This window comes from Lynx canadensis, chromosome B4 (genome assembly GCF_007474595.2).
Source record: "Lynx canadensis isolate LIC74 chromosome B4, mLynCan4.pri.v2, whole genome shotgun sequence".
NCBI lineage: Eukaryota > Metazoa > Chordata > Mammalia > Carnivora > Felidae > Lynx > Lynx canadensis.
Genome location: NC_044309.1, coordinates 80,240,616 through 80,261,596, shown reverse-complemented (window position 1 = coordinate 80,261,596; position 20,981 = coordinate 80,240,616). Strand labels below are relative to the sequence as shown.

General features: G+C 47.0%; 1 protein-coding gene across 1 annotated transcript in view; it reads right to left on the bottom strand.

Annotated features, from left to right (window-relative positions):
- Positions 1-920: 920 nt before the first annotated feature.
- The window catches only part of NCKAP1L (NCK associated protein 1 like), a 40,203-nt gene continuing 20,142 nt past the window's right edge, over positions 921-20,981 (bottom strand). The window contains exons 19-31 of the mRNA XM_030322821.1: positions 20,073-20,218; positions 19,658-19,789; positions 17,990-18,208; positions 15,975-16,105; positions 13,183-13,280; positions 12,954-13,047; positions 12,715-12,797; positions 12,336-12,416; positions 9,283-9,376; positions 8,248-8,364; positions 7,763-7,872; positions 6,191-6,280; positions 921-2,343 (exon numbers count right to left, since the gene is read on the bottom strand). Coding sequence (XP_030178681.1) covers positions 2,212-2,343; positions 6,191-6,280; positions 7,763-7,872; positions 8,248-8,364; positions 9,283-9,376; positions 12,336-12,416; positions 12,715-12,797; positions 12,954-13,047; positions 13,183-13,280; positions 15,975-16,105; positions 17,990-18,208; positions 19,658-19,789; positions 20,073-20,218 — 1,527 coding nt within the window. The 3' untranslated portion in view covers positions 921-2,211. The remainder of the gene's footprint in view (positions 2,344-6,190; positions 6,281-7,762; positions 7,873-8,247; positions 8,365-9,282; positions 9,377-12,335; positions 12,417-12,714; positions 12,798-12,953; positions 13,048-13,182; positions 13,281-15,974; positions 16,106-17,989; positions 18,209-19,657; positions 19,790-20,072; positions 20,219-20,981) is intronic.

Genomic DNA, 20,981 nt, shown 5'->3' with positions numbered 1-20,981 from the left:
ATAAAAATTTTAATTAAAAAAAAAAAGAAGTATCATGTCTACCCTCTACTCTCCCGCAGCAACTTATCTCTTTGTCCTTAAGAGGCTCCTCTTGGGGCGCCTGGGTGGCTCAGTCGGTTGGGCGTCCGACTTCGGCTCAGGTCATGATCTCGCAGTCCGTGAGTTCGAGCCCTGCGTCGGGCTCTGTGCTGACAGCTCAGAGCCTGGAGCCTGTTTCAGATTCTGTGTCTCCCTCTCTCTCTGACCTTCCCCCATTCATGCTCTGTCTCTGTCTCAAAAATGAATAAACGTTAAAAAAAAAATTTAAAAAAAAAAAAAGAGGCTCCTCTTGGGGTGCCTGGGTGGTTCAGTCAGTCAGGCAACCAATTTCACTCAGGTCATGATCTCACAGATCAGGAGTTCGAGCCCCGCATCGGGCTCTGTGCTGACAGTTCAGTGCCTGGAGCCTGCTTCGGATTCTAGGTCTCCCCCTCTCTCTCTGCCCCTCCCTGACTCACATTCTATCTCTCTCCTTCAAGAGTAAATAAACATTAAAAAAAATTAAAAAAAAAAAAAAAGAGGCTCCTCTTACGTAGTGCTACATGTGCATGGAAAAGAGGTCTCCATCTCAAGAGTAAGATCCTAGCAGAGAAGGATCTAGGAGTAGTTGTTCAGATACGTCTGAGACTCCTCTTCCTGATCAACTTTGCCCTCAGTCTCAATAGGCCTGACCCTGAATCACTCCTTTACAACATAATGTCCCTTCCACAGCAAGGAAGGACAACCAGCTGATGCCTGAAGCTGGATCCTCTGTTGCTTCTATCCTGAAGAGCAGACAACTGTTGCTAAGAAAAACTTGTGTATCAATTATGAATGCGAAGTTTAAGAACTATTGACTAAGCCTGGGTACTGAGAAGTAAAGATCAGACGTGCATACAAAATCCCAAAACAGCTATCAAATAGCTTTAATGAACCTCAGATGGTTTTGTTGAAACCCAACAAGTGCTTCCTCTTTATCACGGAAATATGGACATGACCCTAATTAATCAACTAATTATATTCGCCCATTTCCACCACTCTCAACCTGTGACCTACTGTCTGTTGCCCCAGTCCTCCTTGGCCGTGGTGCACAGAAGTGATGGATGGGGCCACTGTTTTCCTGCCACGGAGTTAACTGAATCTAGTTTAGTGCTATCTTGAACGCCCCAGGCTTTGTGACACTTGAAATTCTAATTAGTGCAGAAAAGGGCTAAGTTGAAACAGCTTGGACTCCCTCAAGTATACCCACTCTCAGGGCCCTATAATCTAATGAGATCTATGAAATTTAAGATCTAGCAGAGAAATCCCTGCCTACAGCAACAGCTGTACCCAGGATGACGACAAGGGGATTTGGGTTAAATTAGGGGCTCCAGATAGCAGGGAGAGTATCCCCAAACGATCTGGGAGGGAGACCCACATGACTCGGATCCCACTCGTTGTGGTGTGACTTAGAATTAGCTAGATTGGCCCATGGCTCTGGGTTGTGGCATGTCAAAGAAAAAGCAGGAGGGGTTATGGCTACACAGATGGGAGAACTTAGTCCCTACAAGGTGTGGTAGAGCAGGTGAGGGCAGCTGGGGCCAGAGAGAATCTCTCAAGGGCACTCCCTCTTGTAGGCAGTAGAGATGGAGGAGAGGAAGAGACCCGTGACTCCTGAAAGAGCCCCCACAAAGGAAAAAGGAAGTTCCTTTGCTATTAACTACTTTGCAGTAGGAGCAGGCTGAATGTTTGCCGAACACATTTGGAAGAGGAAGAGAGGAGATAATCGTCCTAATGAATGTGCAGGAGACAATAGCAGCTCCAGTGGGAGAATTATAAGCTCATTATGGTTTAATATGATGATTGATCATCTCTGCCTGCCAGCATTATCCTAGAATAGTGATGAAGGTCGAGAGACCCATGCCAGTCAGAGCTCAAGCACCAGCCACCACAAGCTAGAAAACATGATTTATATGTTACTATGTTAAAATGTACACACGTGGCCCCAGTTCCCTAATTTTTCCGGTCACCTGTCCTCCGTCTCCCGCCCCCGCCCCCACCCCCTACCGTCTGCCCCATTTCTCTTTGATTTCTCAGCCGTGGATGGTGTTGGTTTTGTTCCTCCGTATGTCTGTTCATCAGCTCTGGCTCCTGACCCCATCCCTTGAGAAAATGGCTACAGCTTCCTGGGTTTAGGTAGGTCCAAATGGCCCTTCAGTGGGTACTAGTTGGCACTCGGTTCAGGTGGAAGGTCCGGGATACCTCCCGATAGGCATTTCGAAGCAGGACATAAGGGAAACAGGACTCCAGCATGTCCAGGGTCAGGAAGGAGGACTCCTCTACCACCTGGAAGGGAAACAGGTCAAGAGATGAGAACCTCGGGGAGGGTATAACTCTGTGACACCCTGTTCCTTCATTCAGTTTCCTGGGCCCTCTGAGGCTCTTAGACTTACAAGTGAGCAAGTTTCCAAATCACACCCCCCTCCTTCTTCCCCTCACTTGGTTTAGCTTTAGGAAAGCAACGTGGCCTCTTCAGCTTCCCTATAATGCCCCCTGTGTCCCTTCTCAGGGTTACAGGAAAAGGTCAGAAGCAGAAGGCAGGAAAGAGTCACTTCTCCGGTGGCAGAAAAACTCCCATTTTCCCCATTCTGGATGCCAAATCATTTGCGGGGGGCAGCACAGAAGCAGGTAAGGTTGGATAAAAGCGCCAATGACAGAGCTTTACAGAGAAGGCAACAACCACCACTGCAGGCCAAGAAAGAAGGGCCTGGAATCCACATGGGTCCTCTTGTGCTGGGTCTCAGTCTCCTCCCTCCCTCAGTACAGTGCTTGGGGAGCAGTAAGGATGCTGCATAAAGGAGCAGGCATGATTAATTAGTTTAATTAGAAGCCTGTGTGCTATGGTGATCCCAGCAGCCCCCACAGCCAAGCAGAAAGACAGATCAAGATGCCCGGATAAGACTGAGGGTAGAGGGGGTGGGGGGAAGGGGGGCATATTAGCGAAGAGCCCACGGCCTAGCATTGGGCTGGAGGCTCCCCATCCCGGAAGAAGAAACAGGGTGTATCTCCTTCAGTGCTCTCCTCATCCATGAAGTTGTGGGACTAAAAAACACACTCTGGAGAGAAGTGTCCTGTATCCTCTGGCAATTTACACAGATGGGCCCTCCCCAATATGTCTGGTGTTTTTGATTCCTCAAAATTCATTCTGGAAAGAGAATCTACTATATCAACTCTAATGTGTTTATTTCTCTGAAGTCCTTTCAAGTTTTAAATTTTATAAGATTCTGCTATTCTCAAATATGTGCACATACAAACGCACACAAACAGCCTCAGAGGAACAGACACGGCAGGCCGGAGGAAAGGAAATCTGCCTGAAAAACAGTAGCTCCCATCTTAGGTTGGATAACAGAAGGAATTTCTCGCTAGGCAAGACTTTCAAACCGTAAGCCAGGAGAGAGATAGGGTCTCTTTTCTAGGATATGACCCTCAGGTCCAGGGAAATGAGTGATGGCTTCACGAAGAATCCACTGGCCCAAGACTTCCTATTCTTTGCTCCATTAAGCACAGAGGATAACACGGCTCCTAACTGGAGGAAATTCATGGCAGTAGAAACAGCCCTAGAGTGAAAGCCAAGACACTTGGGTTCTCATGTCCATATATTTTGGGGGAGACCTTGCATGTGTCATCCTTCCCACCCTCTCCTCAGTTTCCTCACCCATAAAGTGTAAGGACTGGACCAATTGCCAGGATCTGGTCTCATTCTGACATCTAGAATTCTATGATTCTCTGAGAGCCATCTCTTCCCCGGCTAAACCCATGCCAGGAACAGGCTGGCAGTAACAGGGGTGGGCACTGCCCAGGCTTGACAGCCAAGACAGAAAGACCCCCAGGGAGAGAAGTGCCTGGCCAGGAGTTGGGGCTACATGAGTAGCCTCTTAACTCAGAATACAGTTCCTTCCCCTGTATTTCCGTGGGGAAACATTTGCATTTAAATTGCTTTGCAGCAGCTCCTCCCTAGGTCTCTCCCTCTAACAAAAAGGGCCTAGCTCTGTCCCAGCTACTAAGCTGCCTCACTGTGAGGCCACAAGGGGCAGACACCCTGCCACACTGAGGGGGAGGTGGGGGGGGGGGGGGGTGGGGACGAGCAGGGGACCAGCAAAGCAGAAGGAGGCAGGGCTGAGTGGCCATACAGAATCGCCTCCAACCTTACAGAGGTGACAGCTGCCCAAGTAAATGACAAAGCAAATGAAGAATCATCCAGAAACTAAAATGAGCGGCAGAGAAAGAGAACTAACATTCGTTGAGCATGTATTATGTACTAAGCACTTTCACATATATTTTCTTATGAATCCTGACACTCTATGGCAAGGACTACGGCCCACTTTTCTGGATAAAGAATCAGAGTCTCAGAAAGGTTAATTAACTTGCCCAAGGTCATGCTGCTCCAAAGACTGTGCTCTACCTAGCACACTACTGGCCTTTGCCCTCATCTGCCTCCTCTGCCCTTTCACCCCTCACCATACACCCCTCCCTCCCCCCACACCCTCATTCCATTCTCTTCTCATCTCCATCAGGATCCTCAGCCCAGGCTAGGCCTTTTTCTAGCTGAGACACAGATCCCACTCCATGCCTGTGTATTTACAGCAGACTCAAAGGGAGTCCCAGGCATGCCTGCCTCTAACATCTGTGGGCCTTGCCAAGAGTACAGCATACTATGTGATTAAATAAATCAAACTATTATGTTCTGTTGTTCAACCTTCACAATCTACCTTTATAATTTCGTGGAAGGTCAGGTTTGAATTAAGAATTCTTAGACTCAAAAAAAAATTTTTAATTAATAAATAAAAATAAAGGGGCGCCTGGGTGGCTCAGACAGTTAAGCATCCGACTTCAGCTCAGGTCATGATTTCACGGTTCATGGGTTCAAGCCCCCTGTGGGGCTCTGTGCTGACAGCTCAGAGCCCAGAACTTGCTTCTGATTCTGTGTCTCCCTCTCTTTCTGCCCTTCCCCTACTCACACTCTGTGTCTCTCTGTCTCTCTGTCTCTGTCTCTCTCCCTGAGCACTAGAGGTAATCTTCCAACAGCACAGCCCACCTCAATAGGATGCACTTGGGGAAGAAACTTTGCACAAGCCCTACAAGTAGGCTGGAACCGCTTAGCAGAGAATTCTGGGGTCCCAGAAATCTTTAGTGTGGACTTCAAGGTGGAGCACAGGCTCCAGATCGGCCTGTCCTCTCCCCATACGCCAGAGGAGGGCCTCTGAAACACAGGGGTCAGTCCTGGAGTCTCTCCTGACCATATCTAAATGCAGTATTAACCTGGAGAATCAGACATTTAGAGCAAAAGAGTGAGTAAGCGTGTTGAAGAGGAAAACAGGGTCATGAGGAAAAGATTTTTTTAAGTTAACTGAGTCAGAGTTCCCAGAAGTTTCTGCCAAAGTAGCAAAAAGCCCACAGCTTGGGAAGAAAGAGATAGCAGGAGGCGCCTGATTCATGACCCACCGCGCTCTTGGTCTTAATAGCTTTTCAGGGGAAAATTCTTTCTTTCCTCCTCTGAGCCCCCAGTTCAGCTCTGTATTATTCCGCACCCTTCCCATAGTACTTCTTAAGGACAAGACATACAGTGGTAGGAAGTGGTCAAGTAAAATCAAACATGAACTGGACAGGCAGTTATGGATGAGGGACACAGCCTCCCCATCAGATCAGACTTGAGAATGCTGCACGAAAAAGGACCCAGTCAGCCAGGGACAAGGTAGGCCCTGTCCTGCAGAGAAGTCATTGAAGACTCTACCTTGGGATTACAGGACAAGTCTGGAAGGTTAACCAGAATGTGAGTCCTAACGGTCAGGCCGAATTCAGTTCTGGGTTCAGGCCTTTTTTTTTTTTTTTTTAATGTTTTTATTTATTTTTGAGAGAGAGAGAATGTATGGGGGGGGTGGGGGTGGGTAGAGACAGAGAGGGAGACACAGAATCTAAAGCAGGCTCCAGGCTCTGAGCTGTCAGCACAGAGCCCCACATGGGGCTGGAACCCATGGGCTATGAGATCATGACCTGAGCCCAAGTCAGACGCTCAACCGACTGAGCCACCCACACGCCCCTGAGTTCATGCTTTTGAGTCACAACAAGGCAAGGACACAAAACCCTCTGGCCTTTGCTCTTTCTGTTCCCAGACCAACTTAAACCAAATACATACCAAGCGCATGAGCAGAGAAATGGATTCCCGATTTCTGGTTTTAAGCTTGTCAGTCTCCTGGCCCAGCTGCAGGAGGCTGACAGAAGCCACCTGTAGGGGAAGAATTTGTAAGAAAGCAGATTTTTATGGAGGTCAGAGTGGGACAGCCTCAGGCTACAGGAAGTTAAGCAAAGATCAAGGAGGAGAGTTAAGAAGTGCTGCGATGTTCCTGGAGACTCTGGGTGGAAAAGTAGCAAATCCCCTAGGCTCCAGAGACGCGCTTTGCCTGTAAACCAGGCAGGGCAGACAACAGGAGGTTGCCAGGGGTGCTGGGGGAGAGGCTGCAAGGGGCGAGGACAAAAGCTAGAACAAAGACAGGTAATACTGTATGCCGGAGATTAATCCCTTTTCCTAGGCAGCCTTCAGACAGCACTGTCACCAAGTTGTTTACAGCTGACTCCCCACCAGACTAGAGACAGAGCTGGGCCTCTGATTCAGAGGCAGTGTTCTTCACATTCCCCTCCTGTCAACTCCCAAATGACTGTCCTCTCCATTCACCTCCAGGCCCCCAACAGATCAAAGAGGGAGGAAGAAACATGATTAACTGCATCCCAGGCCCAGGTTACCCTCATTCAGTAAAGAAACAGGGCAAACGGAAAAGGGGAGAGGGGGTCCCTTCTCACCCCATCTTAGAGATCTGGTACGAACGTTCTTTATATCTAAGATGCTCAGATCCCATTCTGATTGGCTGGCTGGCCCAGTTTAAATGGAGACCCTCTAACTAAGCTTCCAGGAAAATGGTATGATTCCGGAGAGAATATGATTTACCGTGTGTCCTCCTAAAAGGAGACAAATGAGGCCCTAATTCTTAAGTCAGGCCCATGCTTTGCAGAGGAATAAGTTCCCCATTGTTGAGAATGCTGAAGTCAGGCAGTGGGTAATGGACCATGTATCAGAAGCGTATGGATTGAATTCCACCATGGAGGACTTAGAATGGAAAACCCCAGGGTTTTCAACAATGGAAAGAGACTACTTATTCTGTGTTTTTCCAGAGGCAAAACTTAAGATAAATGGTGATTGTTACAGGGAGTCAAACCTTGGCTAAAAATATTTTTTGAAACAATTTTTCTCGAATAAATGGGATGTAACCTACAGTAGAATCGGCTGCCTGATTATAAGCCCCAGTCCTAGAAATCAAGCCCAGTAGTTCTCAAAGCGAGATCCCAGGATGAACAGCATCAACTTGGGATCTTGGAAACGCACATTTTCTAGCCCCACCTCAAATCTACTGACTCAGAAATTCTCCAGGTGATTCTGATTTACACTAAGGTTTGAGAATGTGAAAAAAGGTTCCGTTGTTGTTTGTGAGGATTAGAGTTGGAAAGGGCTTCCTTATGGGTTCTAAAACTTGGTGTCTCCAATTTGATTGTGCATCAGATGTCCCGGAGACCTTATTAAAAACAGAGGTCTTGGGGGTGCCTGGGTGGCTCAGTCAGTTAAGTGTCCAATTCAACTCTTGATCACAGCTCAGCTCTTGGTCTCAAAGCCCTGTGTTGGGCTTGAGGTGGGCTATGCCTTGGGCTCTGTACTCACCACCAGAAACTCCTTGAGGTGAGTTTCGATGTTCTTGTTGTAGAGTGTGAAGAGGGCAGCAGATACCTGGATGATGGCTTTGGTCAAGCAGTGAATATTGTTGTTGTAACCTAGGTTATGATTGACAGAGGGGGAGAGACACAAAAAGAAATAAAGTGAGCCACCCCAGGCTGACCCCAGCTGGTACTTTCTCACTGTTTCAGGCTAGGCCACCCCCGTTTGACACCAAAAGGACCAGGAGGCATTTGGGAGATGATATTCCTAGAAACATCAGAAGATAGTTAGATATTAGGATACGGGTATTCCTAAGAAATCTCACTGGAATTGAATTTTACGGAGACTTCATTCTCAAGTGTTCTTTGAAACAGAACTTTACACCTGAGTCAGAATTCTGTACATTCTCCAGACAAATGTCTCCATCTCCTCTCCCTACCCCAGGAGACTATCCTAATAGCACTGGTCCCTCCCACCTACTCCTTACTTACCATCCTTCTCAATACTATAGAAAGAAGAAGGGTCAGCGGCGAGGAGTGGGAGGGAAACAGCAAGAAAGATCAAGAGCAGGCAGGCCACCTTATATTCTTCCTCAGGGGATGAAGTATCTGGTAAGACGAAAAAAAAAAAAAAAAGAGGGAAAGTAAGATCAGCAAACAGGAGTTATCTTCTATAGAGGTCCTAGTTCCCCAGATTACTGGGAAGATCCTGTAAGAAAATTATCTAGGAAAACACTTTCTAAAGCACTGCAGGCAAGTCATTCTTGCTGAAGGGGAACAGGACTGGCCTCCACTTCTCATGAGGGGCCTGATCCTGTAGGCCTCCTCTGGTGACCAAAGTGGAGCTCTTGGGGAAGGGCTCTGCGGACATGCAGTCAGAGGACACTGTCAGCTGCCTGATGGGGTGGGGAGGCAGGAAGGAGAGGGAAGGGTCTTACCAAACTAAGAGAGAAGGGCCAGTCCAGCAATTTTGAAAGGGCTTAATACCAGCCCCTTGGTTTCATCCCATTCTGAGTGTGCGTAAGAAAGAGGAAATGTGTACCGGGAAATGTAAATGACAACGGGAGACTAGAGGAAGAAGTGAATAGCATCAGGGTGATTCTATGGGAGGGGAGAGCACCAGATCACTCTGAGGCACATAGATGCTGTACCACAGCATGAAATCACATGTAACTCAGCATGAAATCACATGTAACTGTGGCTTGCTCTCTCATTGTCTCATTTGCATTAATCTTACCTCCCCAACTAGAGCACAAGTTCCTTTGAGTATTTGCTGAGCATCAAAGGGGCTCTTGCTTAATATTTTTTAGCAGATTGACAGGTCAACTGGTTGGAACGTGGCTAGGAATCTAAATTGCCTATGTAAATGTTTTCTGGGGGTTAGGGACTACACTTTAAGTCTTTCTTTAGCTCCCAGCTTATATCCTCTGAATTCACAATCCCAAGGGAAGATTTCTTTTGACATTGACATTTTCCCACCTAAAAGTAATGGTCAAGCCCTCCCTTGCCCACTTTCCCCAATCTTACCAGCTTTCAGATTGGCAATGGCAGCCACCAGGGCTGGGTCAATGTCACAGCCCACTCCTGCAGCAGAGGCCAGCTCAAAGATACTCAGGGTCACCTAGTAGAGAAGAAAACAACATTCTGGACAGGGTTCCCAGAGGGAAGTGTTTGACAGAAGCTACAGGTAGTCAGGATTCCCGGATCACAGATGTTAACCCTTCGGTGAATTATCATCTTTTCTAGGTATTCTTTTCATAGCTCTCCATAACCTACAGAGAAAAGGCACAAATGCTTTTGTTTGGCATTCAGATACTCCACAGTACGAATTTCCTCTCTCACTCTTAATTCCCCAAGAGCTTCCTACAGTCAATGCAACCAGAGTCATCAATTCACTGCCTCCAAACTACAACTCGCTTCCTTACTGTCATACTTGGGTTCCCTCTTCATCTACAGCGTCTTTTCCTGACCTCTACTTCTATCTAAGTGACACCCACCCCTTGAGGCTTAACTCAAATCTCATATTATGTGTGAAGCCCTCGCTGAAACACTTCAGGCCCAATTCATCTCTTCCTTCCTAAAGTGGTACCACGGACTTAGCATGGATCACACATGGTATTATCAGTTACCTTTTCAGATAGGAGGTGGCACATATGGCTTATCTCAGCCCCTAGAAAATAATCCTTTACAACCTCATGGCATCTGAGGGGAGAAAAAGGCCTTGGAGTGAGAAGATCTGGGTTCAAATCCCAGGACCACCACTTTCTAAATGTGTGACCTTGGCTAAAAGTTACTTAACCTCTTTGAGCCTCAGTTTCCTCATCTGTAAAACTGGGAGAACAATACCACACAGAGTTGTTGTGGAGATTAAATTAGGTCACATGTATAAAGCATCTACCCTACACACTCAGAGTCACTAATAAACATGAGTCACCAATCAACATTATTCCTTTCCTCCTCTTCCTTTATCTCAAAGCCAGGAACATTGCACTTCTTTTCCTCCTCTTTAGTTTTTAACACAACGCTAAGCACATAGAAGGTATTCAATTAATATTTATTGATTGATGGAATTTAAGAAACAAAACAGATAAACATATGGGAAGGGAGACGGAGAGAAGAGAGAGAAACAAACCATAAGAGTCTCTTAACAATAAAGAACAAACTATGGATTGATGGAGGGAGGTGGGTGGGTGATGGGCTAGATGGGTGACAGGCATTAAGGAAGGCACTTGTTGTGATGAGCATTGGGTGTTGTATGTAAGTAAAGAATCACTAAATTCTACTCCTGAAATCAATATTGAACTGTATGTTAGCTAACCAAATTTAAATTACAAAAATACATTTATTGATCGATACTTGAATCTCTAGTACTTAAAATCAAGTTCCCAGGATATGGCCCCAAAGCCCCACTCCCATGCCGAGTATTTAGACTTCATTTGAGGTTAACCAAATTACTTGAAAATGTTTGGAGAGAACAAGGAAAATTGTTTCAAGAGTAGACAACTGGGTGGGGTAACTTTAGCAAAGCACCCTACAGATACACCAATCAACACACACTTCACCTATGGTACTTGTCATGGAAGGCTCACCTTTGCCACGTTCTGCTCTGCCCTTTATTTAAATTCCCTATAGTTCATGGGTCTGGGGAGATCAGGGACCGGGTCCATGACCTGTGATTTTTCTGGAAGAAGAAAGGGATGATCGAAGGAGTCTTATTTTCTCTTTCCCTAATCTTCGCACTCCTCTGAGACAGCAACAGAATCTCTGATGGACAGGCCACCTCTCCTCCCCCCCCACTCCGGCTCCAACCTACTTATTTTCACAAGCAGGCAGGGCCTAAAATCAGTGCTGCCCAGGAGATACAGGTAGACAAGCTTCTGACAGGCTATAGCATTCGTCCCCGACATCAGCAGCTTCCAGAAACCCAAGTTCATTGTAAAAGAACGGTCAGAAGGGGCAGCCAGCCCAGTGAAACATCAAACCCACAGGGTCCCCAGGACTGCTTCAGCCTGAGGTTCAGGGGGAGAGAGGGGAAATTTCACAATTCCTTTGATCTCAAGGCAAGGAAGTTTTTCTTAATGTCCAACTTTGATTCTTCCTGCTGACCAGTTCCCTCTTAATCACAGAGCTCTCTCCATGAAGAAGTGGCCTGCCCTATGTGTCTGAAGGCCCTTGTTCCCAGCCTTTGGCTGTATATCCTACATAACACACCTGTTTGTTTCAGGTGATCCAAAAGACAAGAAGATGTTGCAAAGATGGGGGGGGGGGGCGGGCAGAAAAGTAGATGTTCTACTCGGGGTGCCTGCAGAAGCCCCTCCTCCTCTCTCCATCTCTGTAGTAGATGCAGGCCTGAGCCAGGTGACACAGACATAGAGGAATCAAAAAGTTTCAGAACCAGGAAGAAGGAAAGGCCAGAAAAGGGAAACTGGGCTCAGGTGGAGAGGGTGGGGATGGAAGCAATAAATCATTTTACAAAAAGTACCTGAGCTCCTGACTGAAGAGGGAACTTGTTTGCACACAGTTAGGTATCTAATTGGCACACTTTAGCTAGAAAAAGCCGCCGATGCTACCCTAGATCTTACCTTTCTCCAGTAACGTTTCCCCAACCCTCTCACAGGTACGCCAGGCTCCCACTTCTGTCCATCCCCCTGTCTCTCCAGCTCTGCCCTGTCTCTCCAAGAATATCGTCTGACCACTACTCCTCTCTCTACAAAATCTCTCCCAGCTCCTTCCTATTCAAATGCCGGCTCTTTGGGGCGCCTGGGTGGCTCAGTCGGCTAAGTGTCCAACTTCAGCTCAGGTCATGATCTCGCAGTTTTTGAGTTTGGGCCCCACCTCGGGCTCTGTGCTGACAGCTCAGAACCTGGAGCCTGCTTCAGATTCTGCGTCTCCTTCTCTCTCTGTTCCTCCCCTGCTCGCTCGCTCTCTCTCAAAAATAAATAAAGATTTAAAAAAAAATTCAAATGCTGGCTCCTTCCCTACAGTATTCTTCAGAGCCCTCCCTCCCTCACGAGGTCCTGGGTACGTCCTTTCTACAACAACAATCTCCTAAGTGGATTGCACTTCGAGCTGTCCCATACCTTGATGTCTGTGTCTGGGGTCACAAACTCCTTCAGGCACTCTATGGGACCCATGAGAAATGGGCAGTGGGAGGAGAACACCTGGAGGAGAGAGAAGATAAATGAGTTCACAGGGCAGTGCCAGTACCTGCAAAGATAGACGGAACAAACATAACAAGGGCCCAGCTTGGATAAGGGCCCCACCAGCCTCCCACGCGGCCCTCGCATCATGCTTCTAGGTGTCCTCTGCTCATCTGTCCCCAGAGATCTTCCGGGACCTCTACCAAATTACGTTCCCCCTCTCTCCTCAATGCTCACCACACGTCTCCGCGATTTCTCATACAAACCCTACCCTCAGGGGCATCTGTGATTCTGGGGCAGCCCTTTGCCCTCAGCTCACCTCCCGAAGTCCCTCCTGGGCCATGGCCCTAAAACTGAGGATAACTCCAACGATGGTCATGCGTTTCAGCACATTATCAGCCCCTGCGGAGAAGGAAGAGCGTGAGAAAAGTAGAACTCAGGAGACTAGTGCGGGTTTTGCTTCTGCACACCCAGCCTAGCCCCGCCCCACTCCCCCAAAACCCCTGTCATCCATAATGCCATGGCCACAGTTCCTTGTCCCATCAGGGAGGTGCTCACCTATCAGCTGGGGCAGCAGAGAAGCCATCAGGTCTGCCTTGCTAAAGTTGGATCTGATCTGAACAAGTACATCCATGTTTTCCACCACCAGCTTCTGCAGCCAGGACACAGAGACATGAAGCAGGAGAAGACAAGACCGTGGCACATCCCCCCACCCCCCGACAAGTCTCCTACTCCTGCCCCTTTTCCCTGAGGCTGCGCCTTTTCCCAGGCCTTGTTTCCACAGTACCTTCAGCTCCATAATCTGAGAGGTCACGTGCCACATCAGGTTCTCACTCAGGAACTTCATGCCATAGGGGCCCAACAGTTCAGCCAAGGCCCGCATCTCTGAAACAGAGTTACAGAGGTCCCGGGTGGGACTCAGAGGGCACTGGAGTGTTTACACCACAGACAGACGGTAAATCTGAACATTTACAATATTTTTCCTCAAGGAAAGGAAATGGGAAGTTGGGGAGCAGAAGTGGCCTGCAATCCTACATTTAGGTGACAGACCTGGCCATCCTGTGGGACCATTTATCCCCTCCCCACTGGTACTCACGCAAACACTTACCACAAATGATATTTACATTCTTTCAGGAAGCAATCCTTTCCCAAGTCCCTCTCTGTGGTACCTGGGTTTTGCTCTTGCAAGACCAGCTGTACTAACTCGTTAGATGTAAGACCTTAAACAAGTCACTGACCCTTCTGAGCCTCCATTTACCTCTCTGTAAAATGAAGAAATTAATATCTGCCCCGAATACTTCACAGAGTGGATATGAGAGTCAATAAGAGCCCATGCTAAAAATCTTAGAAGCCCACAAAGATATATACGATTAAAGGATTATTGATGTGATCATTATTAACAGCCCTCTGAGGTATACAGTACATCCTTCTGGTTTAACAGACACGGTCAAGCGCTTGTTCAAGGTCACTTAACCAAGTCAAGGGCTGGTACCTGAAACCTAGCACAATGTCTTATTGCCCCTTTCTGTAGATACCACAACTAGTTTCTTATCTAAGCTCTGGTGTCTTCTGTGCTCCTCCCTCTGCTTCCCTTATTTAATGCCTCACTGTCCAAATTTTCCTCTCCTGGACCTACCTTTTCTTTTTCATAACCAACACACATCCCCAGAATCCCAGTTGTTTTTTCCTCTAAGTCCTTCCTCCCTCTAGTCTGCCCCGGATGCCTTATCTGTCCCTACTCATCCCACTTTCGGCTCTTTGTGGATTAAACGACACCCTACTGGGGAAACCCCCGGTTGGAAACATTAGTGACAAATCCAAATAGGAAGGAGCTCCAGTGATGGTCTTTGGCCATGCACCATCCAGCAGAGAAAATCGTACAAAACCAAAAGTAGCAACAACAACAAGAGACCGGCAGCAGAAAAGTGAGTTTAACGTTGTTAATAGGAGTTCAGAGGGGAAAGAAATCAAGGCTCACGCTCAAGCTGTTGAAGGCAGGACCAGTTGATCTCTGCTTCCACCAAGAACAGAGGAAGTGGAACTTGGTCAGAGCCCCGTCTAGAGTAAATACTACACACTTCTGGCCTCTCCGATTTATAGTAGAAAAAACTGAGCTGAGAATTAGAAAAAGATGTGCCACCTGGTCAACTTGATAATGCCAAAATGGCTGATAGAGAGGAAGAGGGGCTGAACTGCCTCCCCTGGAGAGAGAAAACACACTGATCATCCAGTTCAGATCTGCTGAATCTCCTTACTCTAGTCTTCTCAACTCCAGGCTAGTAACCCTAGGCCATCCTTCTCTTTCCATCTATCTATTTTTACAGTAGCATTGCCCCATCACCATGGTAACTCGGGGAAATTGGGGTGGGGGTGGTAGAAGGGGGAATCAGCCTTACCTCCTGCTGCTCATCAGTTGTCAGCAAGACCTAAAGCTGATTTTAGATGCTGCCTACAGTTTGTGGGTGGAGTTGATGAAAGGGGACATCTGAAGCCTCCAGCACGCAAAGAGTAGGGTCAGCTTACTGATGGAATCAGAATGAGGGTACGAAGGAGACAGCACTGGACAACAGAACTGTGTGCTCTTCTATAACATGCCCCCCCAAACAAGGAAGGGGAAGAATGGAGAAGGCGGGGTCACGAAAACATCCCCCACCTGTACCAGACACCATGCAGGAGCCAGGATTTATATGGAGGTGAAAGGAGGGAGGAAACAGTAGGATAGTTCATCAATCAGTCAGTAAAACAAATCCATTAAAAAGGATCTGTATGGCTTCCAGCCCTCTTTTAAAAAGAGAAGGACACCCCAACTCATTCACTCCACAATCCTTACCCACCGGCCTTAAGACACAAAAGTCCTTCTAGACACTGGGAAGCAGCACCGCATGTGATTAAGCACCCAGGTTCTAGAATTTGACTGCCTTGAGTTGAAATCCCAGTTCAGACATTTATGAATGTGTGACCTTAGGTAAGCTCCTTAACCTCCCTGTGTCTCAGTGTCCTCATCTGTAAAACGGGGGTAATGGGAGTTCCTACCTCAAAAGCCATTGTGAGGATTAAAGGGATTAATAGGTGTGAACATTTAGAACTTAGCCCACAGTGAATGTCATCTATTATTTTATCATCATTATACATCAGCAATCCAAGCTCTGGCTCAGGCCCTAAAATTTATCCCTCAGAAAGAAGATGCCATGACATCAGACTACTATTTAATAACTCCAAATATCAGAATTCCCTCCTTACATTTATTTATTTATCTTTTACCCTTCGTTATATGTCTCTTTATTCTGTGTGGAAATGGAAAATAACTATTTACCACCCTTCGAAAAATAAACCCTTTCAGTAACTTGAGTGGCCTTACCTAGCTCCCAACTCCCCTCATTCTCCCTCTCCACCTGCAACCCCCAGGCCACTCCTCAATTCTGGCTCTCACTTAGGATCTCTTTATTGTCCCCAACGTGTAATCCCGCAGAGATGTTGAGGAGCCTACAGAATGAGCCTCTGGGAAAGTCTGGAGGCCAAGATGCTGAACTGAGGGGAAAGGCTCAGCTCCTTGCCAAGGAGACCAGGCCCCGGGCTCACCAGAGATGTCAGAGAACTCCTCTGCGCTGAAGTTCTGCTCCCCCTCTCTGGGAAGGCTGATGAAGGCCTGCATGGCGGGGGAGAGGATGATGGTGCCGCAGCTCGCCTGTCTAAGCAGACTTTCTAGGTACCTGAGGGTTGGCCAAGAAAGCACACGAGATTAGCATTCGATCGTTTCTCCCTGCCATTGCTCCCCACTACTACCACTGGGCTCGGGAAGAGAAACTCTGCCAAAGGCTGGGGTGGGGGGAAGAAACTCAAAGAAGACAGCAAAACACTCTAATTATTAACACCCCAAGCCATTGGCTCAAGAACAACTGGCAGTGTTGTAATTCTGCTTCTCCTCCAGTCCTCAGGGTATTTCACGGGGCTGTCAGATGTAACAGTATGCACTCCCCTCTCTCAGCCCCTGCTCTTTTCCAACTGTTCTCTCCCCTCACCCTAGGCCTCTCTCTGTCAGGTACGACAAGCCCAAACTGACAAGAAAAAAGATCCTACTAACTGGGCTCCTCTGAAATATACTTAGCCTCAACCTCTCCAATGAGAATGTTGGACTGAGGGGGGGCGCCCAGGTGGCTCAGTTCGTTAAGCGTCCGACTTCGGCTCAGGTCATGATCTCACAGTTTGTGGGTTCGAGCCCCAAGTCGGGATCTGTGCTGACAGCTCAGAGCCTGGACCCTGCTTCAGATTGTGTCTCCCTCTCTCTCTGTTCCATTGTGTCTCCCTCTCTCTCTGTTCGTCTCCTGCTCACGCTGTGTCTCTGTCTCTCAATAATAAATAAACATTAAAAAAAAAATAAAAGAATGTTGGACTAACCTGGAACCTGCTTCAGATTCTGTGTCTCCCTTTCTCTCTGCCCCTCCCCTGCTCACGCTGTGTCTCTGTCTCTCAATAATAAATAAATGTTAAAAAAAAATTTTAAATAAAAGAATGTTGGACTGAGGACATAGGATTCTAGAAGCCGAGTCCCAAGTCAAACCTCCTGGACTGACAGTGAGCACTGGTCATCCAGCCTCCAAATATCCCCTCCTGACCTTCAGGCAAAGGAGGGTGTGGCCGGCCCCTGCCACTCACCCAGGAACTAGCTCTGGGTCTAGGTCTTACAGAAGTCCCCTGGGTGGGGGGCAAACCCAGCCATCAAAGGTGAGGGGTTTTTTTCTTTTAGTTTGAATTTGTTGTCAAAATTTTGAAACTGGGAGACTTTCCTTTAAAAGTAAGGCGCTTAGTGGGGGTAGCGATCAGGTGAAGGCTAGGGGTGGGTGCCCCCTTCAGAGAAGCATGCCCTCTTTAACAATTCAAAGTCTTCACCTAACCCAGAACACCCATTTTCCTTTCCTGACACACCCCTGGTGGCATTCTTACTTGGCAAAACTGGTCTCCGTCTTTCCCCCTGCTCAGGGGGGCTCTTTGCAGCCTGGCTCCTGCTGAACTGATATTGGATTAAGAGCGCCACCCAGTGGCTTGGGGAGGTAGGAATCCGGCTCCTTTCCATCCTTAAACTCTCAAAGGAAACATTGCTAATCCCTACCTCCTCTGGTTTTGGAGAGGCAGCTCCCTTCCTATTAAAAACAAACTGCTAGACTCGACATGGTCGTATCTGGGATGAAGTGATTGTATCCTGGAGATACTGTGTTAGACAGAATAGTCTTCAGGTAGAGAAGCTGGGCAAAGAGAAATAAGAGAACTTCAGAAAGAGGAAGAGAGAGCATTTGAAATTAAAACAGTAAGAATCCAGAAAAGGAAGATTAAGAACTGGAGAATAAGAGGGGAAAGGTCAAATTGCTACAGGGTAGACGAATGGGTGTTACATGGAAGGTCAGAAATAGATGGTACATGGAAAGAAGGACATCTGGGTTTGCCCCCCGCTTATTGCTCTAGTCCTCTAGCAGAAACAAGCCTCTATTTGGGGGTCTATGACCCTCAGAGCTAAAATGCCTGGACCCAAGGTCTGACCGTGTAAAGGCAAAAGTGGTAACAAAGGAGTGAGGCAATGGAAGAAGCTAAGCAACACTGACCAATTTGTGTAGAGAGTGGTGATCGTCTGTTCCCCACACGAGTCCAGTGGCTGTGTCTGCTGCAGGAGGGCATTGCGGATGACTCTAGAAACATCTGCACCCACAAACTGGGCCAGTGACTGTATGAAACCGACATATGCCTTGACTCCTGCCAACAGTTCAGAAGGCCTCGCGATCTCCTGGGTCGTGGCATTGTAGCCAGCCAGCCACACAATGGCTCTGGGTGACAAAAATCATAATCACAATCATAATATTAAACACAGTAGCAGCACATTTATACTGTGTTCCAGGTGCTGTGCTATGATTTAACTACACACATTACCTCCTTTAAATCTCATAGAAACCCAAAAAGGTAGGTACATTTGTTAGTGCTCTGCTCAAACCCTGTCAAGGCTCCCCATCTCACTCAGAGTCAAAGTCAAAGTCCTTACAATGACATAGAAATACCTACACAGTCTGCCAACTCCTCCAACCTAGTCTCTAACCTGACATCTGACCCATCAGTCCCTGGCTCATTCTGGTCCAGCCATCCTGGCCTCCCCCGTGTCCCTGAACATTCTAGGCAGGTTCCCATCTCAGAGCCTTTGCCCTGGCTATTTCCTCTACCTAGAACGCTCTTTCCTCAGATAGTCACACACTTGGCTTCTTCAGGAGTTTACCCAAATGTTACTTTCTCAAGCACGCCTTCCCTGGCAACTCAAGCGAATAGATTACAAATTCCAAAACAAAACATAGAAGACTGGAGTATTATTTAAGACAAAAAACAAAAACAAAAAAAACAAAACCTCTTCCCCTCATTCCCCTAATTATTGACTATAGCACTCAACTCCAATATAAGGAATATTCCTCCTACTTGAAGGGACAATGGAAAGAGAGGCAAAGTGAAGATAGGGAATCTATTTTATTGAAGCCTGTATGTGTCAGGAACTTTGTACACATTATTACCTTTAATTCTATACCAATTCTCAATTACAGGTAATTCTCATTATAAGGTAAATGTCATTATCCTTATTTGCAGGGTAGGAAACAAGGCGCAAACAAGTCAGATTCCCCACTCCAGTGTCTTAACTAATGGCCAGGATGTCAACACAGGTCTCCTGACTGCGAAATCCCCGCTCACTCTACTAAACCACTAAACCAGTGGTGATCAGTTCTGGTTGTTTACCAAACCACCTGTAGAATGTTGGGACCTTTTTTGTTTATTGCATTTTAATAAAGATACTTGAAACCTATGCCAGATTAACTCCATCAGAGTGACCACCAAAATGAATCTAACAGAACCCAACTTTAAGAACTACCATACTATGCAGGGGCACCGGGGTGGCTCAATCAGTTAAGCATCCAACTCAATTTTGGCTCAGGTCATGATCCCAGGGTCATGGGATAGAGCCCCATGTCAGGCTCCACACTGAGCGTGGAGGCTGTTTGGGATTTTCTTTCTCTCTCTCTCTCTCTCTCTCTCTCTCTCTCTCTCCCTCTTCCCCACTTGTGCTCCCTCTCTATATATGAAATAAATTTTTAAAAATTTTTTAATAAAAGATTCTCTCTGCTCCTTCCCTGCTCACACACCTGCACACAGTCACGTGTGTGCTCTCTCTCTCTCAAAAAAAAAAAAAAAAAAAGGACTACCATACTATGCAAACATAGAAGACAAGGAAAGAGTGATACCTGTTGAGTCTGGCCTCCAGATGGCTGCTGAGATACTCAGAAGGAAAGATTGTGTGTTCAAACACAGAGAAGCTGTGCACATGATTCATTGTCAGCGCCAATTCTGTCAAGTTTAGGTGTAGCTTGTCCATGCTGGGAAATTGAGAAAGTAAAACGAGCTTTAATTACAGGGCTGGCACTACCTGCTAGTACCCAGGAAGGATTTGTCAGGCCCATGACCCTCAGACCCTTTCAGCTTCTAGGACACTGATGCCGCCTTCAAAGGCAAAGTAGGAAATTCACACGGAAGTGCTTTTCCATATCTGCCATTTGCCACCACCACTCCCACGTTCTTCTGCCGAATCACCTTCCCTCTTCCCTGCTCTCCCTTCTTGGAGGTAGTGGCCACCTGGCCCTCAAGGGCCCAGGTCCTCACTTGGTGACAACGCTGCGGTTCTTTCGGTGACTCTCAGCTCCTGGCTTGTCTCTCTCAGGTTCTCCTTTTCTGGGAGTCTGCCTCTGCTTCATGATTTTCTTATTCTTGGCTTTGCTGATGGTAGTGGCACAGTGCTTAGGTAGAAGCTTTAGGGACAAACACAAGTGAATAGTGAGATCCATTCCTAAAACTGACAAGGAGCCCATCTTGCAGACCCTCCACTATTGTCTATTCTTTTATTTGTCTGCCTTTCTCTCTCTTTCCTTCCAGCATCTCCTCCTTGAATGGGGGCCAATTTGAAATGCACTCATTTCTTTTAGGTATCACTAAATATCTCTCCATGGGTAGGGCTCAAAGTCTAGAAATGGCAGTGTTTTTTATGGATCAGATCGTCAAGTCCCCACTCACATCCTGAGAGAAACTCTTTACTGATGGAAAAATTCAAGTAAAAGGAATAGGACCTAAGAGCTCCACGCAATTGCACTTTCTAGGATCTTCCAACCTGGGAAGAAAGTTATTTTTTGCTTGGATGGAACAACCATCTCACTTTACATCCCTTCATATTCTGTCCCATGGATACAGATGCCCGTGCTATGTAGCTGTCCAAAGATTCAGAGCTCACAATATGGCCAGCACTCTCTTTCCACTTCTTTTTTTATTATTATTAATCAATTCTGTATCTCTTCTCTTCACTGAGATAGCCCAGTCAGCTGCACAGAAAATATAAGATAGAATTATATATTCAGGTTTCTCCTTCAAGATAATCATCTTAGAATTCTCTCCACTTAATCCAATGCTGCGGAGCCTGTGCAGAGCACGTCTGGAAACTCCTCATTCAGAATTCCTCTTAGGGTAGCGTAAGCACCATGAGAAAACCGGTTTTGGTACTTCACAGTCATGCTAAGAGAT